The sequence below is a fragment of the Myotis daubentonii genome, chromosome 10 (genome assembly GCF_963259705.1).
Source record: "Myotis daubentonii chromosome 10, mMyoDau2.1, whole genome shotgun sequence".
NCBI classification, from domain to species: domain Eukaryota; kingdom Metazoa; phylum Chordata; class Mammalia; order Chiroptera; family Vespertilionidae; genus Myotis; species Myotis daubentonii.
Window position 1 is genome coordinate 69,890,404 of NC_081849.1, and position 25,348 is coordinate 69,915,751.

Here is a 25,348-nt window from a genome sequence, read left to right on the forward strand (position 1 = left end):
CATGAAAAATAAGCTATTGGTTTAGTTTTGTCTGGGTATAAAAAGCTTTGGGTAAGTCTGAGGCCTGGGTCATATTTTTTATTGGCTTACACTATTATTTTAAGCTTTCCTTCTTTATCTTGTTTGGAAGATGGCTCCTAACACTTTCAATTCTTGTGTTCTTCTCTAACTCTGTCAAGAAATGATCTGAAACAAGCACTTAACAGCACTAAACCAGCTCCTCTTTTAAAGCAATTTAAGGCAGTGTTTTCTTCCTTTTGTCACTTCCTGGCACACTTGTAAAATCACCGTGTTTTTTATAACACAGAGAAATAAAACAAATGAGGCTGCAGGAGGCAGAAAGGCAACTTCCCCAGGGGGTTCTGCCCCCACGCCTCACCCAGCCCTCCCCAGGATGCACTCGCTGTCTCCACACCTTGTAACCAACCCTTGGTGGCACATTTCTTCTAATGGCCCATAGTTACAAAGTTTTGCCCTAAAGTAAAGCCTCAATATGGGCAACCAATAAGCACCTCATCTTATATCTTGCTGGTTTGGGCTGGGGCAGTCGGTTTTCTTCAAGCCTCCCTATTGAGGTTAGGGAGGTTAGTTCATTGATCCCCATAAAAACACAGGTAATTGGTGCAATTGATGCTGATGCTGGGACCTTGACCTTTTCGAAGTCATTGTAAACTCCAGAAGTCATTGCTAGAAAATCACTTAAGTTACGCCCATGCAGTTGAACATGAGAATTACGAAGTAAGTCTCACTGATTTCTCATGGGTTTTCAAAAGCAAGTTTCCTTTCAGAATTCTGAACCAGACTTGTGACACAGAATACTCCCTCACTCCTTAAGTGAATCTCTGCTTTGGATTCTTTCAAGGACACAGTGCTTTTGCTCTGAGCTTTATGCTGAGAGTAGTAGCTCATTCAGGAGGCATGATAGTCTCACCATACTGTTAATGTGAGTGTTTTTATAACAGAAGAAATGGGGGGGGGGGAGCAGCACTACATAAAAGGCCAGCTTTGCCCCAAATATCTGGCTCCTAAATAGAACCCATAAAACCATAAAGTAAGCAAATGTCTTCATAATCTTTTGGAAAATCAGCATATGCAAAAGAGATCAGATTGTGTTCCTAGTCTGTACTGACCTACATATGTTTTAAATCAAACCTATCTTTTCACATGCATGGGAGTGACTTACTTTCTGCTTCAGGAGGTAGCCAGGGGCTGGGGTGGGAGTGAAGTGCAGTCACTAATGATCCAATGTGCATCAAGGAAGGCAGCCCTTCCTTGGTACCATTCAATCTTCCTATAATGAGTCCTTGATCAAAACACCCTGATAAAAATATCCACAGGGCAAAATTCCAACAGGCCTCTCTTACATCCAAGACCCTGGGTAATATAGACACAGCCCCTCTGTACCAACAGCTCCCCACAGTTCCCTTCAACCAAAGCTGGGTTTCTTCCTTACTCCCGGAGACAACTTTTGCTCTCCTGTCCCCATGTCCATGTTTTGCCTTCTGCCACTTGGAATGTCTCCTCTGACCTAATAATAAACATTATTAAGCTTTCTCCCAGGCACTGTGCTAAGAATCTTACCTTGTGCAGAATTTTCACAGCAACCCTGTGAGGAAAAGGCTACTGCCCAAACAGCAAGCGTCTCTCACACTTAACTCAGAAATCTCTTCAGCCCTTAGACTTTGCCTGACCCCCTCCACGTTCTCCCTCAAATCTTTTCATTCATTCTTATATGGAATTCTTGCCTGTAAGCCCCTTAATTGTCAACTGCTCCCTGGCTTCCCATCTGTTATTATGTCTGTTACTTGAAGCCCAGTGCATGAAATTCGTGCATGAGGGTGGGGGTCCCTCAGCCAGCCTACACCCTCTCCAAACCAGGACCCCTCAGGGGATGTCTGACTGCCTCTTGCAATCTAGGACCGCTGGCTCCTAATTGCTTGCTTGCCTGCCTGCCTGATTGCCCTTAACCCCTCTACCTGCCTGATCACCCCTAACCACATCTGCCTGCCTGATTGCCCCTAATTGCTCCCCTACCAGCCTGATTACCCCTAACTGCTCCTCTGCTGGCCTGATTGCCCCAACCACCTCTGCCTCACTCCGCATCCAGGACCCAGGATTCCCTCCTCCGGCTGGCCACAGGCACCCAGGACCCAGGCTTGCTTCACCCGTGCCAACCGCAGGCACCCAGGACCATGGGGTGGGCAGCTTGTCCCTCTCCCAGGCCGCAGCTCCAACCGCTGGCACCTGGGACTGCAGGGCATGTGGCTTGTCCCTCTCCTGGGCTGGGCTACAGGTGCAGCCACTGGCGCCTGGGACTGCAGGCTGTGTGGCTTGTCCCTTTCCCGGGCCGCAGGTGCAGCCACTGGCGCCCGGGAGCACAGGGCAGGTGGCTTGTCCCTCTCCTGGGCCGCAGCCTGGCTGGTCCCCATTCCTCTCTCCCCAGTGTTGAGTGTCTGAGTGTGACAGTGTGACAGCATGAGGGCGTGATGACCATTTGCATATTAGCTCTTTATTATAGAGGATTACTATCTATTATTGCCATTTTACTTTTAATATCTCTATGTTTCGTCCCCTAAATAAATTTCTTAAGGGCAAGACATGGTGACATTTCTGTGAACCCCTCACAGCTCCTGGGAGCATGCTTTTCGAGGATTTGTCACATAATTTGTGTTGGTGGGATTGGATTGGACCCTCACCCAGTGACCTGGCACTGTCCTCATGAAACTGAAAGTGTGAACACGTGCTGCTCTGACTTTCCCTGCACCTAAACCCAGATGTTATACCCCTCAAAGGCAGCAAGACGGATCTCTGAGAACGGGCAACACAACCAAGGATCGCTCAGGGAGCGATTTTCAACCATTTTCAGCTCTGGCACATCTCATTTCAGCAGACGGGCAAACAAGAAAAGATTTTGCATCAAACTCAGTATTTTGATTCCTGAATTTTGAAGCCTCTATTAAAATGGAAAGACACATGGGAACATCTCATTCTCACAGCACTAACAAATTTAAAGATCATTAAATTGTAAAACTAATTACTAAAATTCTGCCGCACATCAAAAAATAGATTACATTTTTTTGCCTATCTGACAAAAAAATAGGTATAATTTTTATTAATATACAAAGAAAATAGTAATACCTACCCTTTTTGCTCCAAAGCAGCCCATACTCGTATATAGATTTCTGGTTCCAAGAATTAACCAATCAGACGCAACCTTATTATATGAAGTGACTAATAAGATGCAACTCTACTATATGTTCTATATATTTCTGGTTTAAGACAAGGCACTCACATTGTCTTGGCTGTTGTCATATTTTTATTTGACAATCTAAGGGAAAAGAGGTCCATGCCCCTGACTAAATAGTAAGGTATTGCATGTCTTAAAAATGTCCACAGCACACCAGTTGAAAATCACTGACTTAAGGGGAGGAATTGTGCAAGCTGGTCCTGGCCAGCATGGGAAGTCACACTATGCTAAGGTGGAACTAGAGCAGTGTTCCGGAATACAGACTTCTCATCAGTTGTTCTCAGCCGGAGTAAGTGATTCAATAGTCAGCTCCGGGCGTGGCAAAGTCTTAAGTGAGAGGGCTCTCTAAGGAATTGGGCTCAGGGGCCCTCTCTGTGCCTCTGGGCAGCCCCGGAAATCGGAAGGACATTGGACGCATCTGGGTTGCAAAGCCCTTGTCCTCATGCTGCTCTCTGATTCACCTCATCCTGGCACTGACTGTTCCTGGAATCACCGTCCATCTGTGTGAGCACCACCTCAGCAGTAATTATATTGTCCTAAATAGGAGGGTTTGGACGGCAGCCCAAGCTCCTTAAAAAAAAGTATTACTTCAAATTATTTATTCCTTTCACAACCTTCATTCACAAAGCAGCCCATTTTAGTTCCAAGTGAACAACTTCTGAATCGCATTCTTTCTTTTTAGGATCCTACCCAATTAAAACCAGGATGAATGGGACCTATTGATTAAATTCCATTTTTTCCAATCCTGAGCATGATTAGTTTTGTTCCCCAATTTAAACCTGACTGACTAGGTCCCACCAGTAAACAGACAGGCAAACAAGAAAAGATTTTGCATCAAACTCTGAGTACTGTAATATCTGAACTTTGAAGCCTCTATTAAAATGGAAAGACGCATGGAAACATTTCATTCTCACCGCACTAAGAAATTTAAAGATCGTTAAATTGTAAAAATAAACCTCCAGAGAAGCACCATCATTCGTATTTGTTCTCAAGAAGAGGAGAAATCCAACCTATAAAAAAAAAATCTAAGTGTTCACAGCGCGTTTTTTAAGAATCCTGGGCCATTTTTATTATTGTTTGAATGGAGCTCATAAATCATGAGTTCTTCCCACTAGGGAATCGTTTTTCAAGAGGGTTTTTATTATTGTGTTCAAAGACTCTCCAGGCAGCCGCAGAAGGTGAATGTATAGATATCTTCTTACCTTCAGCTATTTGGTTGTCTGAAAGTCTCGGACGTGGGTGATCAGTGGCTGTTCCCTCTGGGCTTGTGTCCTGCAGCTTCTTGTTAGTGGCTGGATGGTACCGGGAGAGTGCGTCTGTGAAGACGGCCCGGGCTTCAGGCAGAATCACCCTTCACCAGTGGGAAATGCCCATCACTCGCCTAGTGGGCTCAAACCAATTGCAAGCCTGCAGGTCACCTTTTCAGAAGACACATTATCCTTATAATCTATTCAGGGCCTCATGTTGGATTCAATTCTCTGTAATTTTATTTTTTCTTCTTTTTTTCCCAACCATCAGCTACATAAGAAAAGCTGGTTCCATATACACAACCACTTTAAAAGCATGTTGTTAACTGAACCCAGTGATGTTATTCATCATCATTTTTCAGCGATGTTGAAAGAGTGCTATTAGAGAATATTTTTTCCCATTTGAACTGGAGTAAATGGCATTTCTTTTTGAGCCCCAGCTTTCGCCAAGGACTCGGGGAGTCCCTCTATCCAGTCCTTCCTGCCACACCAAACCCTTTTTATTTGTTCATTTGATCAGCAATGATTTTGAAATTTAAGCTGGATTGTTTTTCCAAACAAACTATTACCAGTATGTGGCGGGAATCATTTCTCCAGGTTAATTGGTCATTCCTACGATATATGCAAAGCCAAAAATATTAACTAAATAGTGGAGGCTGCTCTTGGCATTTTCATTTTCCAGTTTGATTTCTTCCAGATCTTATTTTTATAAGCCAGGCAAAGGTTTGCTCCACAAACATGCCCAGATGTTGGGCACCTGATGAGCCCATCTGCTTTCAAGGGTGAAGTGCCCAAAACCTTCTGTTCAGAAACTGTTCATCATAAACATGTATATTTATGGATTCATTGTGACAGAAGAATCGTCCAATAAGCAAGGAAGAGCACATAGCTCAAAGGTTTGGCCCTGTGCCCGGTTGGTGTGGCTCAGTGGTGGAGCGTCTACCTATGAACCAAGAGGTCATGGTTGATTCCTGGTCAGGGCACATGCCCAGGTTGCAGGCTTGGTCCCCAGTGGGGCTGCCGAGCTCTGGAGCATTGTGACCGCCCTTAGGCGCCCTGCCTCCCTCCCTCTCATCCTTCAGTCCACCCTTCACCTGCCACAATGGTCCTCTTTCTAAAACAACCAACCATATCACTTAGCTTTCCCGATTCATTAGTGATGGCTTTTGACATGTGCCTATTTATTCCCTAAAGACTTCTCCTTTGGCTGTAAAATTCCAAGCTCCCTGGCACAGCCTGGCCTCTCATGATCTGGCCGTAGCTACCAGGTCTCACTGTCTGAGCTCATTGCACTCCACACCCATGACACAGACTGCTACTCTCCAGTTCTGTGCCTGTGCAAGTCGCCTCACCTGCGGCTGTGGTGCCGTCCCCATACTTGTCCACCTGGAAAAGTCCTGATATCTTTTCAGTGCAGGCTAGACAGCCCTTCCTCTCTGAAACCTTCCCGGACCCTTTCATACCCCTCCCACCGCTTTCTCCTACTCATCTGACATCAGGTCTTTATGACCTCTATGTATTTCCATCCAAAACCTCCTCTTTATCTACCCCTGACTTTCTTTACTTTTCTCCCGTTTTTAAGGTTTAATTAAATATACTAAATATTACTCTTTTGGGTCTATATTCTGTGAGTTTTGATAAACATTTAGTTATGTAACAATGAAGTCAACCCCCCCATCGCCCCAGTCACCCCCAGTCCTGGCAAGCACGACCTTGCTTTCTGTTCTATAGTTTTGCCTTTTCCTGCAGAAATGGAATTATACAGTATATAGCCTTATGAGTTTAGTCTGGCTTTTTCCATTTCACATTATGCATTTTAGATTTACCCATGTTTTTTCGGGTGTCAGTATTTGGTTCCTCTTAATTGCTGAATAGTATTCCACTGTGTGGATGTACCATGGTGGTTTTCTTTTACCCATTCCCTAATTGAAGAATATTTGGGTTGTTTCCTAATTTTGATGATTATGAATAAAACTTCTATAAACCTTTTTAAATAGGTTTTATGTGAAAACAGGTTTCAATTTCATTTGGTTAAACACCTAGAAGTGGGATTTCTGGTTCTTAGGGTACCAGTTTCCAAGGTGGCTATACCATTCTATAGTCTCATATATGAGGAATCCAAATGCTCCACATCCTTAGGGTATTGTTTCTTTCAGGCTCTGCTTTTTGTTTTGTTTTTTATTGTTTGTTTGTTTCTGTTTTAACCATTCTAAGAGGTGTCTTGTGGTATCTCACTTTGGTTTTCATTAGCATTTATCCCCTAAAGACTAATGATGCTGAGGACCTTTTTGTGTGCTTTTTTTGTCATCCTTATTTTATTTTTTCAGTTAAGTGCTGTTTCACTTTTGGTCTCTTCCCGATACAGTGTAATTGGTATTTCACTCTGAACAACAAAGTACATTTTGAGGCTCTTCAACACGTCTTTTTTTTTCCACTTCTCATATTTAGAGTAATAAATATCATCTGATGATGATGTTCTCAGGTGAAATTACTATGGAGACATGTCTGCTTAGTAAAAATGAAAACATACACTTACTTTAAAATCCAAGGGATGTGAGAAAATACACATGAGCAGAAATTCCAGATAAAGTTAAAACGTGCAATATTTGGATAAGAAAGCTAAGGATAAGAAAAATCATATGCAGTGATGGCCTCACTTTTCACGTAAGAAAACTCTGACATGATTTATTTGGTCATTTGGAGGTCATGCTGCAAGTTGTTTTCAAAGTTAATATATGATCAAGACCTTTGAGCTCCAGAACACTGTGCTTGGGGGACTATTCATATTGAGTTTTATCCAGTCATGCAAAATTTGCATTATTTCAAGTTAAAACATGATATACCCTGTTAGAGGAACGTTGGCTTCTGTGAGAAAATGAAGAACCAATAAATATTCATGTAATCATCTGGATAACATATTGAAAAGGACAGCTGGTTCGGGAGGGATCTTTGCCTGGGTTAGTATCTGTTTTCATTTGCATTAAGAAAATATTGCAAGAAATTGTTATCTACCAGAGGACGTAGGGGAATACAATGGAAAGCTGATATTGCACCTGATGGCTTTTGACACTTACCTATTATAACAGGGAAATGGTGTGAAGTTAGCCAAGTGACTTTTTACAAAACACAATTTCAGAAGCTATAAAAGGAAACAGGAGGTGGCAGAGATAGAATACACTGCATCCATAAAAATGAGAAACATGACTTGTCAGCAACACCTGCTTGTTAACTACCAGCCATTTCTATGGGGCCTGCTGAGAAATTACTGAGGGCCAAGTGCATGGATGGGAGTGACGTCTCCAAAGGCACTTGCAAGATACAGAGGAAAAGAAGAAATGTGGTTTTATGGGACGTTTTAACCCAATACCTGGGGTTGATGAAATGTCAGTTTATGACATTTTTCTGAACTCTTGAAATCAGTTGATTTTTTTATATGTGTATCAGTCAAGGCTATAGGAGACAACAGGACTTTTAAGGTTTGAGCTCATAAATTATTGATCATTTTTCCCCCAAAAGATTCCAAATTCTATCTAGTGCACCAAAATATTAATTTCAGCAACTGATTTAAATTTACGAAAGACACTTTAGTTTCTATTTAATGGTGTTAACACGATAACATGCTTATCTCCTCCCATTAACGGTAGTTAATAAAGAAGGAAGGAATGGGCATGAGTGGGGAAGGCATTGTAAAGACAGAAAAGTGGAAACGCCTTTTGCAGGACACATGGATATTGACTCCAATTGAGAAACTGAGAAATAGCCACCTGAGAATATAACCAGAAATGCTGAAAGATTTAAGATGCCAGCCTTTGGTCACAGAATTGGAGAGGGTGGTGAGAATTAGAAAACTAAGATTTTTCCTTATAAGGTTTTTCATACATTGATTGCCCTTTTTTTAATTTGTGCATATATTACTTTAATTAAATTGTTTTATTCACAGTGAATTTCCAATCACTAGAAGATAGTACTATTATTCTTTGTACCTTGCCCCTTTTACATCATGGCATGAATTTTGAAATTTTTATACAATTTCCTCATTTTGTAGGATAATCCAGTATTTTCTAGTAATAATTTGGTAAGCCCTCAGTAATAAATTATTAATGAAACAAAGTTCTTATTCAGGAACTGGATTTGTCATTAGCGAACCCTTTAAAAGGTCGATTTGCATGTTTGGAATGGGAGTGAATACCACAACTCAAACCCAGGATTGCTTGCTGCTGTTTTAAGTCCCTCTCCAAAACTTCCACTTAAGCCAGCGGGTCTCAACCTGTGGGTCGCGACCCCTTTGGGGGTCGAACGACCCTTTCACAGGGGTCGCCTAAGACCATTGGAAAACACATATATAATTGCATATTGTTTTTGTGATTAATCACTATGCTTTAATTATGTTCAATTTGTAACAATGAAATTGGGGGTCATCACAACATGAGGGACTGTATTAAAGGGTCGCGGCATTAGGAAGGTTGAGAACCACTGACTTAAGCTCATTGTCGAGAGGTATATCACAACAAAGGCCTATTTGTCTTCCAGATCAGATCTCACTGAAAAATGTTGGGATTCACTTTGAAGTTTTTGTTTCTTGTTTTTCTCTTGATCTTTTAAATTTTTTAATGCACATTTCTAAGAATATGCTAATATTTGGTTTCTTTTTAAATTTAGAATGCAGTTTTTATTTTCATTATTTTAGAAATAATAGGTACACATCAGTGTTTTTATATATATATACTAGAGGCCCGGTGCACAAAAATTTGTGCACTCGGGGGGGAGGGGGGGGTCCCTCAGCCCGGCCTGTACCCTCTCGCAGTCTGGGACCCCTTGGGAGATAACGACCTGCTGGCTTAGGCCTGCTCCCGGGTGGCAGAGGGCAGGCCCAATCCCTAGGTGCAGCCCCTGGTCGGGCTCAGAGCAGGGCCAATTGGGGAGTTGGGGCGCCGCCCCCTGTCACACTCAAGGCAGGGTCGATGGGGAGGTTGTGGAGCAACCCCCTGTCACGCACAGAGCAGGGCCAATCCGGGGGTTGGGGCGCTGCCCCCTGTCACACACAGAGCAGGGCCCATCAGGGGGGTTGGGGCTCCGTACCCTGTCATGCACAGAGCGGGGCCCATCAGGGGGTTGAGGAGCTCCCCCCTGTCACATACAGAGCAGGGCGGATCAGGGGGTTGGGGCCCCGCCCCCTGTCACACACAGAGCCGCAGGGCGGTCAGGGGTTTGGGCGCTGCCCCCTGTCACGCTGATCCCGGTCGGTGCTGGGAGGCATATTACCCTTTTACTATATAGGGTAGAGGCCTGGTGCACGGGTGGGGCTGGCTGGTTTGCCCTGAAGGGTGTCCTGGATCAGGGTGGGGGTCCCCACTGGGGTGCCTGGACAGTCTGGGTGAGGGGCTGAGGGCTGTTTTCAGGCTGGGGGTGACTGAACTCCCAAACGCTCCTTTTTTCCTTTTTTTCCTTTTTTTTTTTTTTTTTTATTCTGGGCCAGCTTTAGCTTGAGGCTTGGCTCCAGCTCTTAGGCCTCTGGCTGAAAGTAGGTTTCTGGCCTTTGCTTACAATGTTGCGAATCTGCTGGCTGAAGTTGGGCGGTATTTGTTACAATGTTTCTTAAACTGCCTGCTCAGCGGAACGTTGGTTTCCTCCGTCACTGAGGCAAGCAAGCCTCATGTTAGTTTCAAGCTGCCTGGCTGCTGGCCGCCATCTTGGCTGACAGTTAATTTGCATATCTCGCTGATTAGCCAATGAAAAGGGTATCGGTCGTACGCCAATTACCATGTTTCTGTTTTATTAGTGTAGATATAAGTATACTATAGTATATACATATATATATATACCTTTGTCATATACATTAGCATATATACTATATGCTGTGACTGTAAAAACAGCTTGTTTTTCTGCTCTGCAAAGAAGATGCCCTTCATTATATATTAATATTAATAACTCTAATTATCCCATTATTACTGAATCAGCTTGCTACTTAGCTATCTGTATGCAAAGCTTGCTAAAAGCTGTACAGTTTTACTCACTAAAATTATTCAAGTTGAGCAACACATAATTTCATCTTCTGCTCCATGACTGAAGAATCCTGGGTTGCTGATCTTACTGAGTGATGGAAATGCGTATCATTTTCAGGGCCTTTGGGGGAAGTGCAAAAATATTGAGCAGGGTTGATATTTGACTTAATGGGACCAGATTTTCTATAGCAACTTTCAGACCAAAACATATTTAAAAGAACAGAATGTCCCAGCTACCTATAAATTAGCAAGGTAAAGGGTGACTTCTTGGGATATATACAATAAAATGAGACATATTTCTACAGAAGATAAAGGCTTATGTATCCAAAAACGTAGTGTCTAGAAACTGTCTTTCCATTCTCTCTCTCCAGCTCTCCATACCCACACCCATTCCCTCCTGGCTAACTTCAGATTTGAGGATCGTGTCTATTCTGAAGTTTCTTTGGTTCCTGCCCCTCTAATATCTAGACTTTTGTCAGATTATGAGGGAATTATCATATCAAAAGAATACACAAACTCCTTGAAATGTGGTGGTATATATTAAAGTCAATGTGAAGAGAGAAAAAAGACCATTTGCTTTGTGAATGACTCAAAAATAAGTGACTTGTTACATAAAATAATTTTCACAACAGAATGAGAGAATTAAGGTAATTTTTAGGCCTCCTGAATCAAAACGTGAAGAATCGAGGATCTTTAATTTTCTTTCAGCCGAACCACCATCTTCCAGCAATGCATAAAAATGACTGACACAAAGGGAAGGAGAGGCACCCGCTATATGTTCTCTAGGCCTTTTAGAAAACATGGAGTTGTTCCTTTGGGCACACACATGTGAATCTACAAGAAAGGTGATATTGTAGACCTCAAGAGAATGGACACTGTTCAAAAAGGAATGCCTCACAAATGTTCCCATCGCAAAACTGGAGGAATCTGCATTGTCACCCAGCATGCAGTGGGCGCTGTTGTGAACAAACAAGTTAGGGGCAAGATTCTTGCCAGGAGAATTGATGTGCGTATTGAGTCTATTAAGCACTCTAATAGCCAAGAATAGCTTCTTGAAACATGTGATGGAAAATTATCAGAAAGAGAAGGAAGAAGCCTAAGAGAAAGATACCTGGGTTCAACTGGCGCTCCGCCCACTCCACCCAGAGAAGCACACTTTGTAAAAACCAACGGAAAGGAGCCTGAGCTGCGAAACCCATTCCCTATGAATCTGTGGCATGATGTGTAAATTATTGGTTGTGTGAGAGAGAGACAGAGAGAGGGAGAGAGAGAGAGAGAGAGAGAGAGAGAGAGAATACAAATAGCAGAAATTATTTGGCGTACCTCTTCTAGTGATGTGTATGGGAATGAGAAATGCAGCCACAAAGGAAAGGAATTGTTTTGCTCTGTCTCTACCACCGTTTGTAATAATTTTCCATAGAAGCTTTACCATACATATTCTCATCTACACCTTCCACTGCAGACACTAAAAACAATGGGGTGATTCAAGGAGCAAATAGATTATGGATCTATCTACATAAGATCAATTACATAATTTTCCGTGCCTGGTGCGAAATGAAAATGCGAGGTCCTTGTTCAAAAGCCATTGAGAATGTCAAGCTGGTGACAGCAGACCATTAAGTCAAGCACAAGGCCCTTTGGAGAGCATGGACCTGTGTGACTGCTCAGGTCACACCCCCTGAAACTGTCCCTGTGCTTACAAACAAGCTCACTAAATCTTCCCAAACAATAGAAGCAACTTAACCCAGCCCCGTGTTCCAGGAGAGCAGAACACAAGTAATAGCTAATTACCATTCCCAGTGCAATGAGATTTCCTTCTAGTACCAATGTACTCTCAGCAAAATAAAAGCATACAAGATCAGATATGGCTGAGGAGTGTGTCTTTCTCTCCAGTCACATAGTTAATACTTTCTGTATGGTGCTTTCTGCCCTTGGAAACACGAGTTCAGCTGGGCTCCCAAATTGCTAATGATGGGTCCCTCTTCCCATTCTTCCCTCTGACCATCTGCCTGTTACCAAATGCAGGGGAACGAAACTGTTCAACCACAAAAGAATGACTCATGGGTGCTGGGGGGAAAGTGCGCTTTTGGAATATGCAGTCCTTAAAACACCAGCTGCTCGATTTTGGGTCTTGCAACTCATTTGGCTATGAACCTCGGAGAAGATAGTTCATTTTTAGAAAGCTAAATTTCACAGACTGCTAGAGGAAAACAGTCATGCTGTTTGCTTTTTCTTAATTTTACCACAATTGTTTAAAAAAAAATACCAAACACCGGTTTCCTTTCCCACACCTTCGCCCCTTGGTGACCAAGAAATCCTCTTTTGAAGGATACTGTGTTACATTCCAGGAAGTGACATCCAGCTGAATGGGTTTGTCACCATAGAACATACTCCTTCACGACTTCTAGGAAGGCAGGATGGAAAATAAGCCAGATTAAAAATTGGCTCGGGTTTCTGAAGACAGAAAAACAGGATTCTTCGCCAGGGATGGACGAGACAGGAACACTTGGTGACAATCACTATTCTGTGGTTCCTGGATGTTCAGTGTCCCTCTAGATGAGCTGGGAAGGCATCTGATCAGGAATCGCAGATAAGAAAGCTGTCGTTGTGAGGGCAGGAGGGACTCACACCTACAAAGCATCCTCTCCTCGTTTCTTCCTGCAGGGACTTGGCAGAACCCTCTTTACCGCCACCAGTTCTCCTCTAAGTGAGCTGCTACTCACTCAGCGTAGGGACACTGCTCCCTCTCCTCAGAATGACCTTTCTTCTTCCTTCCGCCTCTGAGTCTGCAAAGGGACTCAGTAACCTCCTTTCTTCTTGCACAGAAGATCTTTATCACAGACTCGCCATTTGTGTTTTAAGTATTTTTATTTTATTATTCCTGGCCTCCTCAACTAGACTGTGAGTTTCTTGAAGGCTAATACCACGTGTTGTTTTGTTGATGAGTAAAGGGCCTCTTACCCCGAAGCTGCTCTGCAGAAATGTGTTGTTGATGGAGTAAATAATCCTCCTGCCCCAACGCACAATTTTAAAACAAGACAGTAAATAATTTTCACAGATTATTTTAAGAAAACCATATGGAATCATCCAATTGAAAAAATTCTTCTCATATCAGGTCACGGAATTAAAACCCAAACTAGCTTCCTTTGCCTTTTGGAGCTAGTGGCATGTTGTTTAACCTTCACAAATTAATGAAATTGTGAGCTAATGAGAGCTTATGCTATTGATTGCCTTTGAAGTATTTATTTTTATCACTCTCGTTTTAGAAACTTCTCATTTGTAAGTTTGACATGATTGATGCAGAACCCACTTTCCCTGTCTAATGCTTTCCTCCACATACAACTCCACGGTGTGAGATCTATTAGCAAGGATATGATTAAATGTAAACATGAGTCACAGGTTTTTCCTTCTCTGACATGAAGTATATATAAAACAAGGAAATGGGGGGAAAAAAGTGGGGCATCAACTACTCTTTCCCTCAAGTATAGCTAAAACTTTCAGCTAAAAAATTCATGAAAAGGCAAGAAAAGTCCTTTGGGTGACCATCCATCTTCTTTATGGAAACTGACCCAACATAGAACTCCACAATAACTCTTTGGTTAACCCATAGCCTGAATAGACCACATTAAGCTCCCAGAAGAGAACCCAACAGCAAAAGGGGAGGATCATTGTTTCTTATAATGGTGTGGCTAGAGACCCAAAGAATCCAGGCCTTTAGTACAAACTTAGAGAGCATCCAGTCCAACTGAGTGTCTCTGATCATCCTACTAAAACAAGTGCTGTATTGAGCAGTACCAAAGAGTCGATTGAGCTACAGGAAAATATAAAACATACTTCAGTATAAATGTGCAGTAGTGTTTTACCCAGAAAGAAATAAAGAATGAAAAATATGGCTTTCTTTTTCCAGAACTTATGTGATTTGCAATTAAAGGGAAATTTCTAACCAGTGAGACGTTGTCTCCTTCCATAATGTCAGTATGTCTAACGCTGTATGACATATTGCAACTCTTCCCAAATATCTGTGTATCCTAAGCACACTGTGTCAAGAAGCCTGATCCAAAGACTTGATTTATGTTGCTACCTGATAGATGATGTCTGGAAGGCATGCTGTCTAAATGGACTGCACTGGGGCAGTTACCTTAGTCATCAATTCTCAGAGAATTAATGGGTACCATTCATCCCAAGAATAGAAACCAAGGTCAGGGCCTCTTCCATGCTCTGTAATTCCATTAGCAATGCACAGAAAGCACTTAAGTCATAAGCTCTCTCGACCTTATAACTGAGCAAATGGAGCTGCATCTTGTTTTCAGAGAGAATCCTCTCTGAGCACACCCCTTGTCAATGATTTGTTGTACAAAAACATTCGATGTACTAACATGTGTAAGGAAAATGCTGGTAAAAGAAAAGTGAGGCTGTCTGCAGCTGCCAAGCATTCCAAGTACGGTCTTTATTCAAGTAAATGCCAATAGAAAACAATTTGATTAAAACTATATTGGGGCCCTGGCTGGTTTGGCTCAGTAGATAGGGCGTCAGCCTGTGGACTAAAGGGTCCCACGTTCGATTCCAGTCAAGGGCACATGCCTGAGTTGTGGGCTCGATCCCCAGTAGGGGGCGTGCAGGAGGCAGCCAATCACTGATTCATTCTCTCTCTCTCTCTCTCTCTCTCTCTCTCTCTCTCTCCCTTCCTCTCTGAAATCAATAAAAATATATTTTTTAAAATAACTATATTGGGTACTTCCAACTGTGGACATACACTTTTAAATTGTGTACTCACTCAGATTCTATGTAAGCACTCAATCATTCTATGTGAGTACCAGGGAATTTATTTCCGTTATCATTCTTTTATTTGGCTGTTTATTCTACCTACCCTAATAAAATCTAAATGACCTTGAAACTAAGAGCAAATGAGCAAATAAGTCTGTTTACAATGAACTCTCTGAAAATCTCAAGCAGCATGCTTTTGTAAGCTAAGGCTCACAAGTAATTTCCTCACTCCTCATAATTCAAATTGCTTTCACCCTGCCACAATACCCACCCACCCCCCAAAAAAAGAGAGTAACTTCAAGGTTTGAATTCTGGCTTTGATACCTATTTGTTTTCTTCACAATAAAATAAGCATGATTATTAGTCTTTTATAGCTACTTCACACATTGCTCTAAGGATTTAAAATAAGTGCTTAGCACAATGCCTTGAAATTAACAAATGATAACCTATTTTTGTTTTTATTGTTGTTGAGCACATAAAATTGTGTGATTTTGAGATTGTGTGTGTGAGAGCTTTGTTTTGAAACATTGGGGGTTTTATGTGCAGTAGATTCTAAGTGATCTACAGTAATGGAGGGGAGCAGAGGCATGAATAATTCAAAACAGCAAATCACCCAAACACCATTTGTATGTGCTTTAAACTGTATTTTTATTTCAAATGTGAGTGTTTCTACTGCCCAAAGAAATGACTTCAAATAAAGGAATGACACAGTGGTGTAAAGTCCTAACTAAAAGGGCTCTGAGGAGCTGCCCAGTTTTCCTGGCCCTTCCTCTCCTCTCCCCACCTCTCCCCTTCTCTCCCCTCCACTCCCCTTCTCTCCCCTCCACTCCCCTCTTCACCTCCTCACACCTGCCTGTCAGAAGACAGCTGCCACAAAGACCCCGCATCGAGCCAAGTTCCTCCCTCCCACTTCCCCTGGATCAAGGCCACTGGCGAAGGGTCTATGATTCTCTGCTCAGAGGCAAGATGCCGTCACCAAGTAAAAGCACCAGGTGCTCATGAAGCACGTGCTCTAGTGGAGGGAGAAGACTGTCAACTCAAGAAAGGCAGTGCGGTACTTCCGTTAACAGCAAAGGCGATGGAATCTGACGGCCCGGGAGTCCTAGTCCTGTTGGCCTATATGATCACGGGCACATTGCTGACCACTTTATGCCTCTGTTTTTGTTTCCGCTGTAAACTTGCAAATGATAATGCTATCAGGTATGTCACATGATTTTTTAAGGATTAACATGCATTCTCTCTGGTGTGTGTGGGTGTGGGTGTGTGTGGGTGTGTGTGTGTGTGGGTGTGTGTGTGTGTGTGTGCGTGCGTGTAGGGCTCAATGTGTATAATGAAGAGATCTGTATTATGCTGACTTCTTTTTCAGTAACAAACGTTAACTAACAAGTTGGCATTTCCTACAGAAACCTGCAACATCTTTTTTGTGTGTGTGTGAAACCAGAGGAAAACAAACAGGAGTCTTGGCCTCATCTAGTACAGTGATGGCGAACCTTTTGAGCTCGGCGTGTCAGCATTTTGAAAAACCCTAACTTAACTCTGGTGCCGTGTCACATATAGAAATTTGTTGATATTTGCAACCATAGTAAAACAAAGACTTATATTTTTGATATTTATTTTATATATTTAAATGCCATTTAACAAAGAAAAATCAACCCCCAAAAAATGAGTTTGCGTGTCACCTCTGACACGCGTGTCATAGGTTTGCCATCACTGGTCTATATAATCCCCAAAACATATCTCTATTTCCCTTATGAAGCAGTTTTCCTGGTTGATACTTAGGGGCTATTGCTCTGTATTAAGCAAGTGTTGCTTTGGTTTTAGCAGTATCACAGGTTTATCCCGTGTAGAAGGAGCGCAAGCTGGTGCCTATACACAAGCACAAGACACTTCAGTAGTGATATCAGAAACATAAAACAGATAATAGCTATAAAAAGAATGAAAGAAAGCTTAATACTGATAAGTCAAGTCTTACGTGCCAGGCACTGTTCTAGTCACTTTACATATGATCATTTATTTAATTCTCAGAATCAGCCTGTGAGGTCGATACTATCATTGCAATTTTCGCGTTGAAAAACAGAAACTCGGGGAAGTCAGGAAACTTTGCAAAGGTCACTGGACACATAACAACATGCACATTACGGTCAGGGAAACCAGATCATTTATTGACTGTCCAAGGCCATGATTAAATATGAAAGGGAGCAAACACAGGAATGAAAGTTCATTCTAATTACGGCTGAAGATGAAACAACTTGCAATACCTATGTCATTGAAAAAAATAAGTAAATGAATGCGTTCTTATTACATTTCTCCTAAGATTAAATAGATTCTAAGATGATCATGAATATGCTTTAAGTAAGGTGTTCTGAACTAAAACCCCTGGTGCTTGTGGTAAATAAAAATGGGGTTGAGCTTCCAACATACTGAACTTCACTTCAGAGACGCAGGTTCAGCCAGTGTTGCCGTGTGCTACCTGTATGTAACCTTTCACAATAGAAATACGACCAAGGTGCTGGTTCATGAACTCACTGATTGTCCTTCCTTACCGTGGTTATTAGCTGATGTTCTGCCTTTCACTGTAACACATACACGAGATTGAGAATTCAAGGACTAGACACCCCAGAGCATAATGAATGGGGTGGTGTCTCTTTGCCTCTTTATGCAGATTAAATCAATACCTGACTTCCATGGGGAGAGCAACACAACAGAGTCCTTGACAGTGATATCCTGGCTGGGGCTCCCTGTCTTGAAAGAAGAAAGGAAAGGGAACAGGTCTCTAGACTGTAAGCTCCTTGAGGGAGGTTATAGGCACGTTGTGTACCATTGATATCTGACCCCAGCTAGCTACCCTAACATTTACATGAACAAAAGTCACCCATTTTAATAGGTTAGTATCTTAAAAATTAGAGAGCATCTTAGAGTCAATGGCACGTTCATTGTTCAGTTGGCAGAGTTGGCTCTTTTTTCTTTCTTGCATAAAAAATAAGGGGGTATCGTACCATCGATGGCATCGTAGATTTGATGAAATACATTGTGTATCAGATGTTAGCAAGATCCCAGCCCCACCTAGTAAATTAAATCAGAAAGAAGAGAGAGGTAAGATTTCAAAACTGCATCAGCCTTTAAACTGAAGATTAGTAGATGAATGGGGAGTTGGTCATAACTTCTTCACCAGCCTGTCACAGCCCATATTTAAATATATATATTTATCATATGCTATCTGTAACCTTTCATAGTAGAAACACGGCCTTTCCTGTTTTCTCCTCTCTGCAAAATAGAAAAGGATAAAAATTAAATTCCTGGCGCTTATTGTATCTTCCTGAAATTGTGTATCGTTGACTCTAGAGTGTGCACTCCACAGGCACAGTGTTTTATGCCTATGATTCTCAAAGCTCTGTATATATTGGAATCTCTGCAGGAAATATTTAAAAATTCATGTTCTTTACCTCCTGCCTGGACGTTCCGATTCACAAAGTCCATATTAAGGCCCAAAGAGCTATGTTTTTAACCCTGGGGTGGTATGATACACCCCGAAGTTTGAGAAGCCCTGGTCCTTGTGTTGGGAATTGACCTGTCACTGCAAAGCACTTGAATTTAAAAACTCTGATCTCAGCAGTAGGCACAGGACCACATTTGACAGGCATGATTATGATTTCAAAAGGCAAATATACTGACACAGGAAGGAAATCTGATACTACATTGTTTCCTGTGGGGCTGGGACTCAAAACTAGAGCGTGCATTGGTACTGCCCCTGATACCTGTTTCTGCTGGGAATTTCTTTAGCTGTGCCCCATAAAATCGGACGCATCATTGATGGGAGTCCTGCAGATCGCTGTGCAAAGCTCAAAGTGGGAGACCGGATCTTAGCGGTGAACGGCCAGTCGATCATCAACATGCCTCACGCAGACATCGTGAAGCTGATCAAGGACGCGGGTCTCAGTGTCACCCTTCGCATCATTCCTCAGGAGGGTGAGTGCCCGAGCCACCTGACTGCCGTCAGAGTGGTGTCAGAGGGTCAGAAGTTGAGAGTTACTCCCACCGTGGCAAAAATTCGCATTCTGTTGCAACTCATATCCCGTTTGCTCAGTACCAGTTTCATTCGGAGATCAAGCTATGGGACATTATGGATAAACAGAGTGAATCCCATGACAGTGGAATATTCGACCATTCCCTGTTGTCCTCGGAGTACTGTTTTATGGTTACATTAAGCCAGAGCCTGTTCAACAGAGATGATAGAGTTACAAATCTGCAGAAGATGAAAACAACATGCATTCATGTTAACAGTGACACTCTGGAGGATTCTTCAAAGTCAGATTGATTTTGAAAAGCTTGAGGAAGTTTTGTGGTATAGAGAGAGCTCATTTAGAAAGTTTTCATCTGGTAAGAATTCTAAATTCCCACTTAGCCTTTTCAAGGTCTCTGTACAAGGACTCCCTCCTGAGGCTTGAAGAGTAGTGAGCACCCCAACTCACAGCCGTGCCTTCAGGGGCCACAAACTTCACCATAAATTCACTATTTCAGGAGATAGTGTGTTCATGACTGGTTTATAGCTGCTGACTCATTACTGATGTTCAAGAGTTCGGTCCCTGGAGGGAGCTCACTGGTGAGTGAGCATCCCACATGGAGAGTGAGGCACTCACCTTGGTCCCCTGTTTTATTCATTCACCTGATTTCATCTTGGGACTGTGACAAGCAGGCATCAAACAGCTTCCTGGCTTTAAATATTAAACAAATGTTCTCAGCTGAGGTGATTTTGTCCCCCTAGGGAGCTTTTAGCAATATCTGAAGACATTTTTGATTGTCATGTTTGAGCTAAGGATGCTACTGGCGTCCAGTGGATACAGGGCAGGGATGCTGTTAGCCTAGGGCAGGCCTCACAGCAAAGAATTGTCTGGCCCAAAATGTCAATAGTGCCAAGGTTCGGAAACTGATACAAGGGGGGAAGAAATTTAAAATTCGGGGCTGTGAGAAAAGAAAGGGGGAGGCTGGTTTGTAAGGAAATGCTAATAGGTCACCTCCCTTTTATCACTCAATGGTGCAGACACCAACATGTATAAAATAGTCAATGGGAATTAACCTTAAGCAAGATTTCGCACTAAAATCTGACTTCTCCATTTTCCCAGTCTAGAATATGCCTGTCCTCCTCTTATTCTAACATAGAGGGATAATTTCAGTTGAAAATTTGATGCTATTACAAGAAATTTCAAGAAGCAGTTTTAACAACTTAATTTCCCCTCTTTTGACCAGTGGTTGTTTGTTTTAGTTTTGGGGTGTTTTTACTCTTTCTGTGGAACCATGGAATATAGAGGGTTATTAAGCAATAAGGCTAACAAGGAACTGGAACGAAGACTGTAGAAAGCACTTACATTTATTATGGTTAGTTCCTTATCCAGATTTTGGTATACTGGTAAGACTTCTCATTACAACCAAAAAATAGTAGCTAAAAGTTTTCTCTCTGAGTAGAAAAATAGTACATATTTTAGAGCTTACTCCTTTGAATTATTTTTCATAGTTTTAACAGGTTTTTTTTTAAATATATTTTATTGATTTTTTACAGAGAGGAAGGGAGAGAGATAGAGAGTTAGAAACATCGATGAGAGAGAAACATCGATCAGCTGCCTCCCGCACATCTCCTACTGGGGATGTGCCCGCAACCCAGGTACATGCCCTTGACCGGAATCGAACCTGGGACCCTTCAGTCCGCAGGCCGATGCTCTATCCACTGAGCCAAACCGGTTTCGGCAACAGGTTTTTAAATAATGATATTTTCTTCTGACAAAATGACAGGAGACTGTTCTTAACCTTGTTGAGCAACTCTTACAATTAAGAAAAGCATACTAATTCTGGAGTGGTATTGGAACTGGATAAGGGTAAGCTGCCGTCTTAAAGCCCAACAGAAACTGAAATAACCCAAGCCTTGAGTCATTTAAGGAAGCAAAGAGTATTCACCTCTAGTCACCTCTTGCCCTTTATCAATGTCAACCTGACCGCATCTGCGGCTTTGGTCCCATTTCAGAGCTCAACAGCCCCGCCTCGGCGCCCAGCTCCGAGAAGCAGAGCCCCATGGCCCAGCAGCACAGCCCCCTGGCCCAGCAGAGTCCTCTGGCCCAGCCGAGCCCAGCCACCCCCAACAGCCCTGTCACCCAGCCAGCTCCTCCTCAGCCACTGCAACTACAGGGACATGAAAATAGGTAACGTTTCCTCTGGCTTTTCTGATTCTGAGAGGTGGCAGGGGAGGGGGAGGAAGAAATGGGGACAAGACAGGACACAGGCAGGAGAGAGATTTTATTGGAATAGAACTTGCCATGTGGACTTCCTTGTGATTGTGATTGTATGTATGTCATAAATGGGTCTTATTAGTAAATACGAGTGCCCTGTCCTTCCCAGCAAGAGAACATTTCCTGAAGAAATGATGAGCGGGTGCAGATGAGTGGGGATTAACTGGCTGAAGAGCACATTGGAGATCCCAGGCAGCATGAAGGGCATGGACAGAGGCCCTTTGGCAGGAGGGAGCTGTCAGGCTTGGGGGGCAATGAGGCCAATGTAGGGAGGCAGAGGGGAGGAGGGTGGTTTGAGATGAAGGCAGTGAGGGGGGGAGGGGCTGGCCCTACAGGGTCTTGTAGGCATGCAAAAGATTTTTATCTTAAGTATATTGCGATGTTCTTAGGGGGTTTAAGCTGAGGACTAAAATAATTTGGTTTGCTTTTCAAGATCTCTCAGTAGACCCCAGAGAGAACAGACTGAAGGCTGGTCAGAGTGAATGCAGGTTAAGCAGTCAGAGATGGCTGCCAGTGTCCATAAAGGTGGTGACCCAGAGCGTAAAGAGGGTGGAGAAGGGGACATGTTGAAGGATTTGTAAGCATAATAAATATTAGCATTTTTACCGCATTTGACCTTATTATCCTCCTACTCAGGATCTAATTAATTTCACATTATTAATGAAGACAAATAAGGCACTTGGAACTTCCAGAAAAAAAGGATGCCATATAAAACCCATGTTATCTTTTTTTAATTGAATTTATTGGGATGACATTGGTTAATAAAATTATAGATTTCAGGTGTACAATTCTATAATAGATCATCTGTATATTGTATTGTGTGTTCAGCACCCCAAAGCCAGTCTCCTTCTATCACCATTTATCTCCCCTTTACCTCCCCCTCCTTCCTTTCCCTCTGGTAATCACCATGCTGTTTGCATTAATGAGTTTTGAGTTTTTTTTCTCAATCCCTTTACCTTTTTCACCCAGCCCCACATTATCTTCTTACTATGACTTGGGTGTACCCTGGGTTAGGTTGCGCCGTTGAAGAGAGATGAAGACATGTTCCCAATGTTTTCCCCTTTCAAATGAGAAAAATAGAAGAGCTCACGGGAACATCTCTGAAAATAAAACCCTCACGGGTCTTTTCCGTCATTCTAATGTTTTCTGAGCATCCGCTTCCCATCTTCTGCCTCCCATGTTGGTGGAGATGAACTGAGACCCAGTTTTTGAGTCCCAGAACTCTAGGTTCATCACTCGTACTGTTGTAAAGCAAATATTTTCCCTCTGCCACAGGTGTTATTTCCATAAAGCCCTGTTCTATCCTGATTTCCCCCATTTGCTTTCATAGAAAAGTAAATGTTGTCCTCAACTGTTTATGGTGTTAATATATTCCACAGAAGTAAAAAGACTGAGCCCCATAAGGCAATTCGCACCGAGGTAAGAAACTGACAATCCAGAAGAAGAGTAAGTCCTGGGTGCCTCAGTAATAAGCCCCAGATGTGTTCACTTTCACCAGATGTTGTTTGGATGGATTGCACTGGTTCTCCCCCGGACTCATTTCAGACTCGGGAGGAGGGATCTGAGTGCTCCAGCAGTTGCTGAGCCAGACTCAGACTCTAGGTTCTGACGCTGTGGACTTACCTCCCAGCCACAATTCCATCTTAACTTCTGCAGCGTCAGACTGGACTGGAGATGGGCTCTTGCTTCCAGCCTTGGGGTGGGCAAATCCTCCAGGTATGTGATAGCTCAGTGGGAGGCCACTATTTGGTCCCCATCTGCTACCAGCTCACAATGGTTTTCATCTGCTACCAGCTCACCATGGTTTTTGGATATATTTTTGCCTCACTACAGAATAATATATTTTCTAATTCTAGGATTAATAGATTGATCTGACCCAAATTTTTATAAATCACTGAAAAATTTGCCCAGAATTCTTAGCTGTTTCTGCTTCAATAATATTAAAACCCTGCAAAGTGCCCACTCCTGCCACTCAGGATTCCTGGCTTAGCTCTGATTGTTAGTGAGCAGCTAATTTGCATATGAATGAGGAGATTCAACAGTCTTACAGATACCAGAACCATTTTTCTAGCTGCATTTAAAGATGATTGTGGTATCAGGGGGAAAACTCCTTTTTCTAAGCTGGAGACGTCTACAAGACAGCTTGTATGCCAAGTGCACAGTATGAATTTCCTATCAGTTCATTTGTACAAGAAGTGCCCACCCACATGTCAAATTGAGCCAGTTCCCATGTTCAAGTGAGGTCAGTCAAATAAAATGACAACCTACTTGCAAAGTTTTATTTTATAAGTTAGAGTGACTTGATTATTTTGTCCTAGCTTATTTTCTCTTGGCTCCCAACTGACACCCTACACACCTCTACCCATTTCTCTGTCCCTTCACATCCTTTTTGGTTTTGCTCAGGAAACACAAAATAATCTCTCTATATATAAAAGGCTAATATGCTAAGTGTCCCTCTGCCCGTCTGACTGGTCACTATGACATGCACTGACCACCAGGGGGCAGACGCTCAATGCAGGAGCTGACAAGCTGCCGTGACTTGGCAGCCGCAGTTCTCAGGTGATGCACCCCGAAACCAGAGAGGAGGGAACCCGATTTCTCGCAGGGCCATGCAATTCCACCTTCAGCCATGGGTTATGTTGTTACTGGGCCACTGTTGGCCCCAAATCTGGTTTACTGCACACTTGTGTTTGCGTTCCACACCCTGTATGACAGCAACTTTGCAGAGTGCCTTCTCACACTCCGGGACCCCTAGGGTGATGTCAGAGAGCTGGTTTCGGCCCGATCCCTGCAGGCCAGGCTGAGGGACCCCACCTGCCGGAGGGACCCCCACTTACTCCACCGCGTTGCCACCCCAGGTGCAGCCAATCAGGCAGGGACCGCGGAAGGTTGTCTCCAGGGCGTGTCCAGCTGGTCTTGCCCAGTCCCACCCCGCCAGCTACCTTCTAATTAATTTCCTTTCAATGTGTTGTTATGTTCACTAGTTGTTATGTTATTTAACAACTAGTGGCCTAGTGCACTGTGCACCAGGTCACTAGTTGTTATATAAACATAAGCAAAACACTGTTCAAGGAGAAGCATTTGTTAAAAACAACAAAAGAGCCTTTATGAAATATATTCCAAAACTAAGTATAAACAGCAGAGTTGAGTTTCCCCAGCTAGGGCAATTGATGTTTGATGGCATTTTAAATAGCGAGGTCAGTGGAAGAGCATTGGAAATTGACTTCTTTCACAGACTTTGAACCTTTGCTGGAAGAAATTCTTGAAAGGCCCACATGGGGGTCATATCCCACCATAAGATCCCCTACCATGTGGCAGTGATTTTTGGTTCTGAACCTTGTTCATACCATAAAATTCTGCTGGAATTTACCGCTAGCAATCTGGTTTTATCATCTCTGGTCTCTTTAGTAATGGAATTAATAGCTATGTAGAGTTAAACTAATGACATTCTTTCATAAGTAATTTTTGAAGATGCTATTTTTAAACAATAATCCTGAGTTTTTCTTAAAATAATAAGTGTTTTATAAATTCAAAGCAACATAAATTTTGCCCTAGCCAGTATATCATTCACTTAAAAGTTAGCAACACTAATAAAAAATTTAGTATAGTATTTTTTAATTAAAGAATTCTTCAATGTGCAGCTTAACTAACATCCTGACATAGGGTACTGGTATACCATAGAAGGAAGTTTGAGTGCTAGAGTGTAGGCTTGGGTCACAGCTATTACAAATTTTAACTGTTTTTATTTCTAAGTGTTTCTGTCATATTTGGAGAGACTTACATTTCACCCCTTTTGCTACTAGTATATTTTGT

At 42.6% G+C, this 25,348-nt stretch overlaps 1 protein-coding gene across 9 annotated transcripts in view; it reads left to right on the top strand.

The window, feature by feature from the left end:
- MAGI2 (membrane associated guanylate kinase, WW and PDZ domain containing 2) overlaps positions 1 to 25,348 on the top strand; it is a 1,174,807-nt gene that overhangs the window by 1,045,540 nt on the left and 103,919 nt on the right. For all 9 annotated transcript variants that reach the window (XM_059712711.1, XM_059712714.1, XM_059712712.1 and 6 more), the window contains 2 exons: positions 19,041 to 19,226; positions 21,274 to 21,448. In XM_059712711.1, coding sequence (XP_059568694.1) covers positions 19,041 to 19,226; positions 21,274 to 21,448 — 361 coding nt within the window. The remainder of the gene's footprint in view (positions 1 to 19,040; positions 19,227 to 21,273; positions 21,449 to 25,348) is intronic.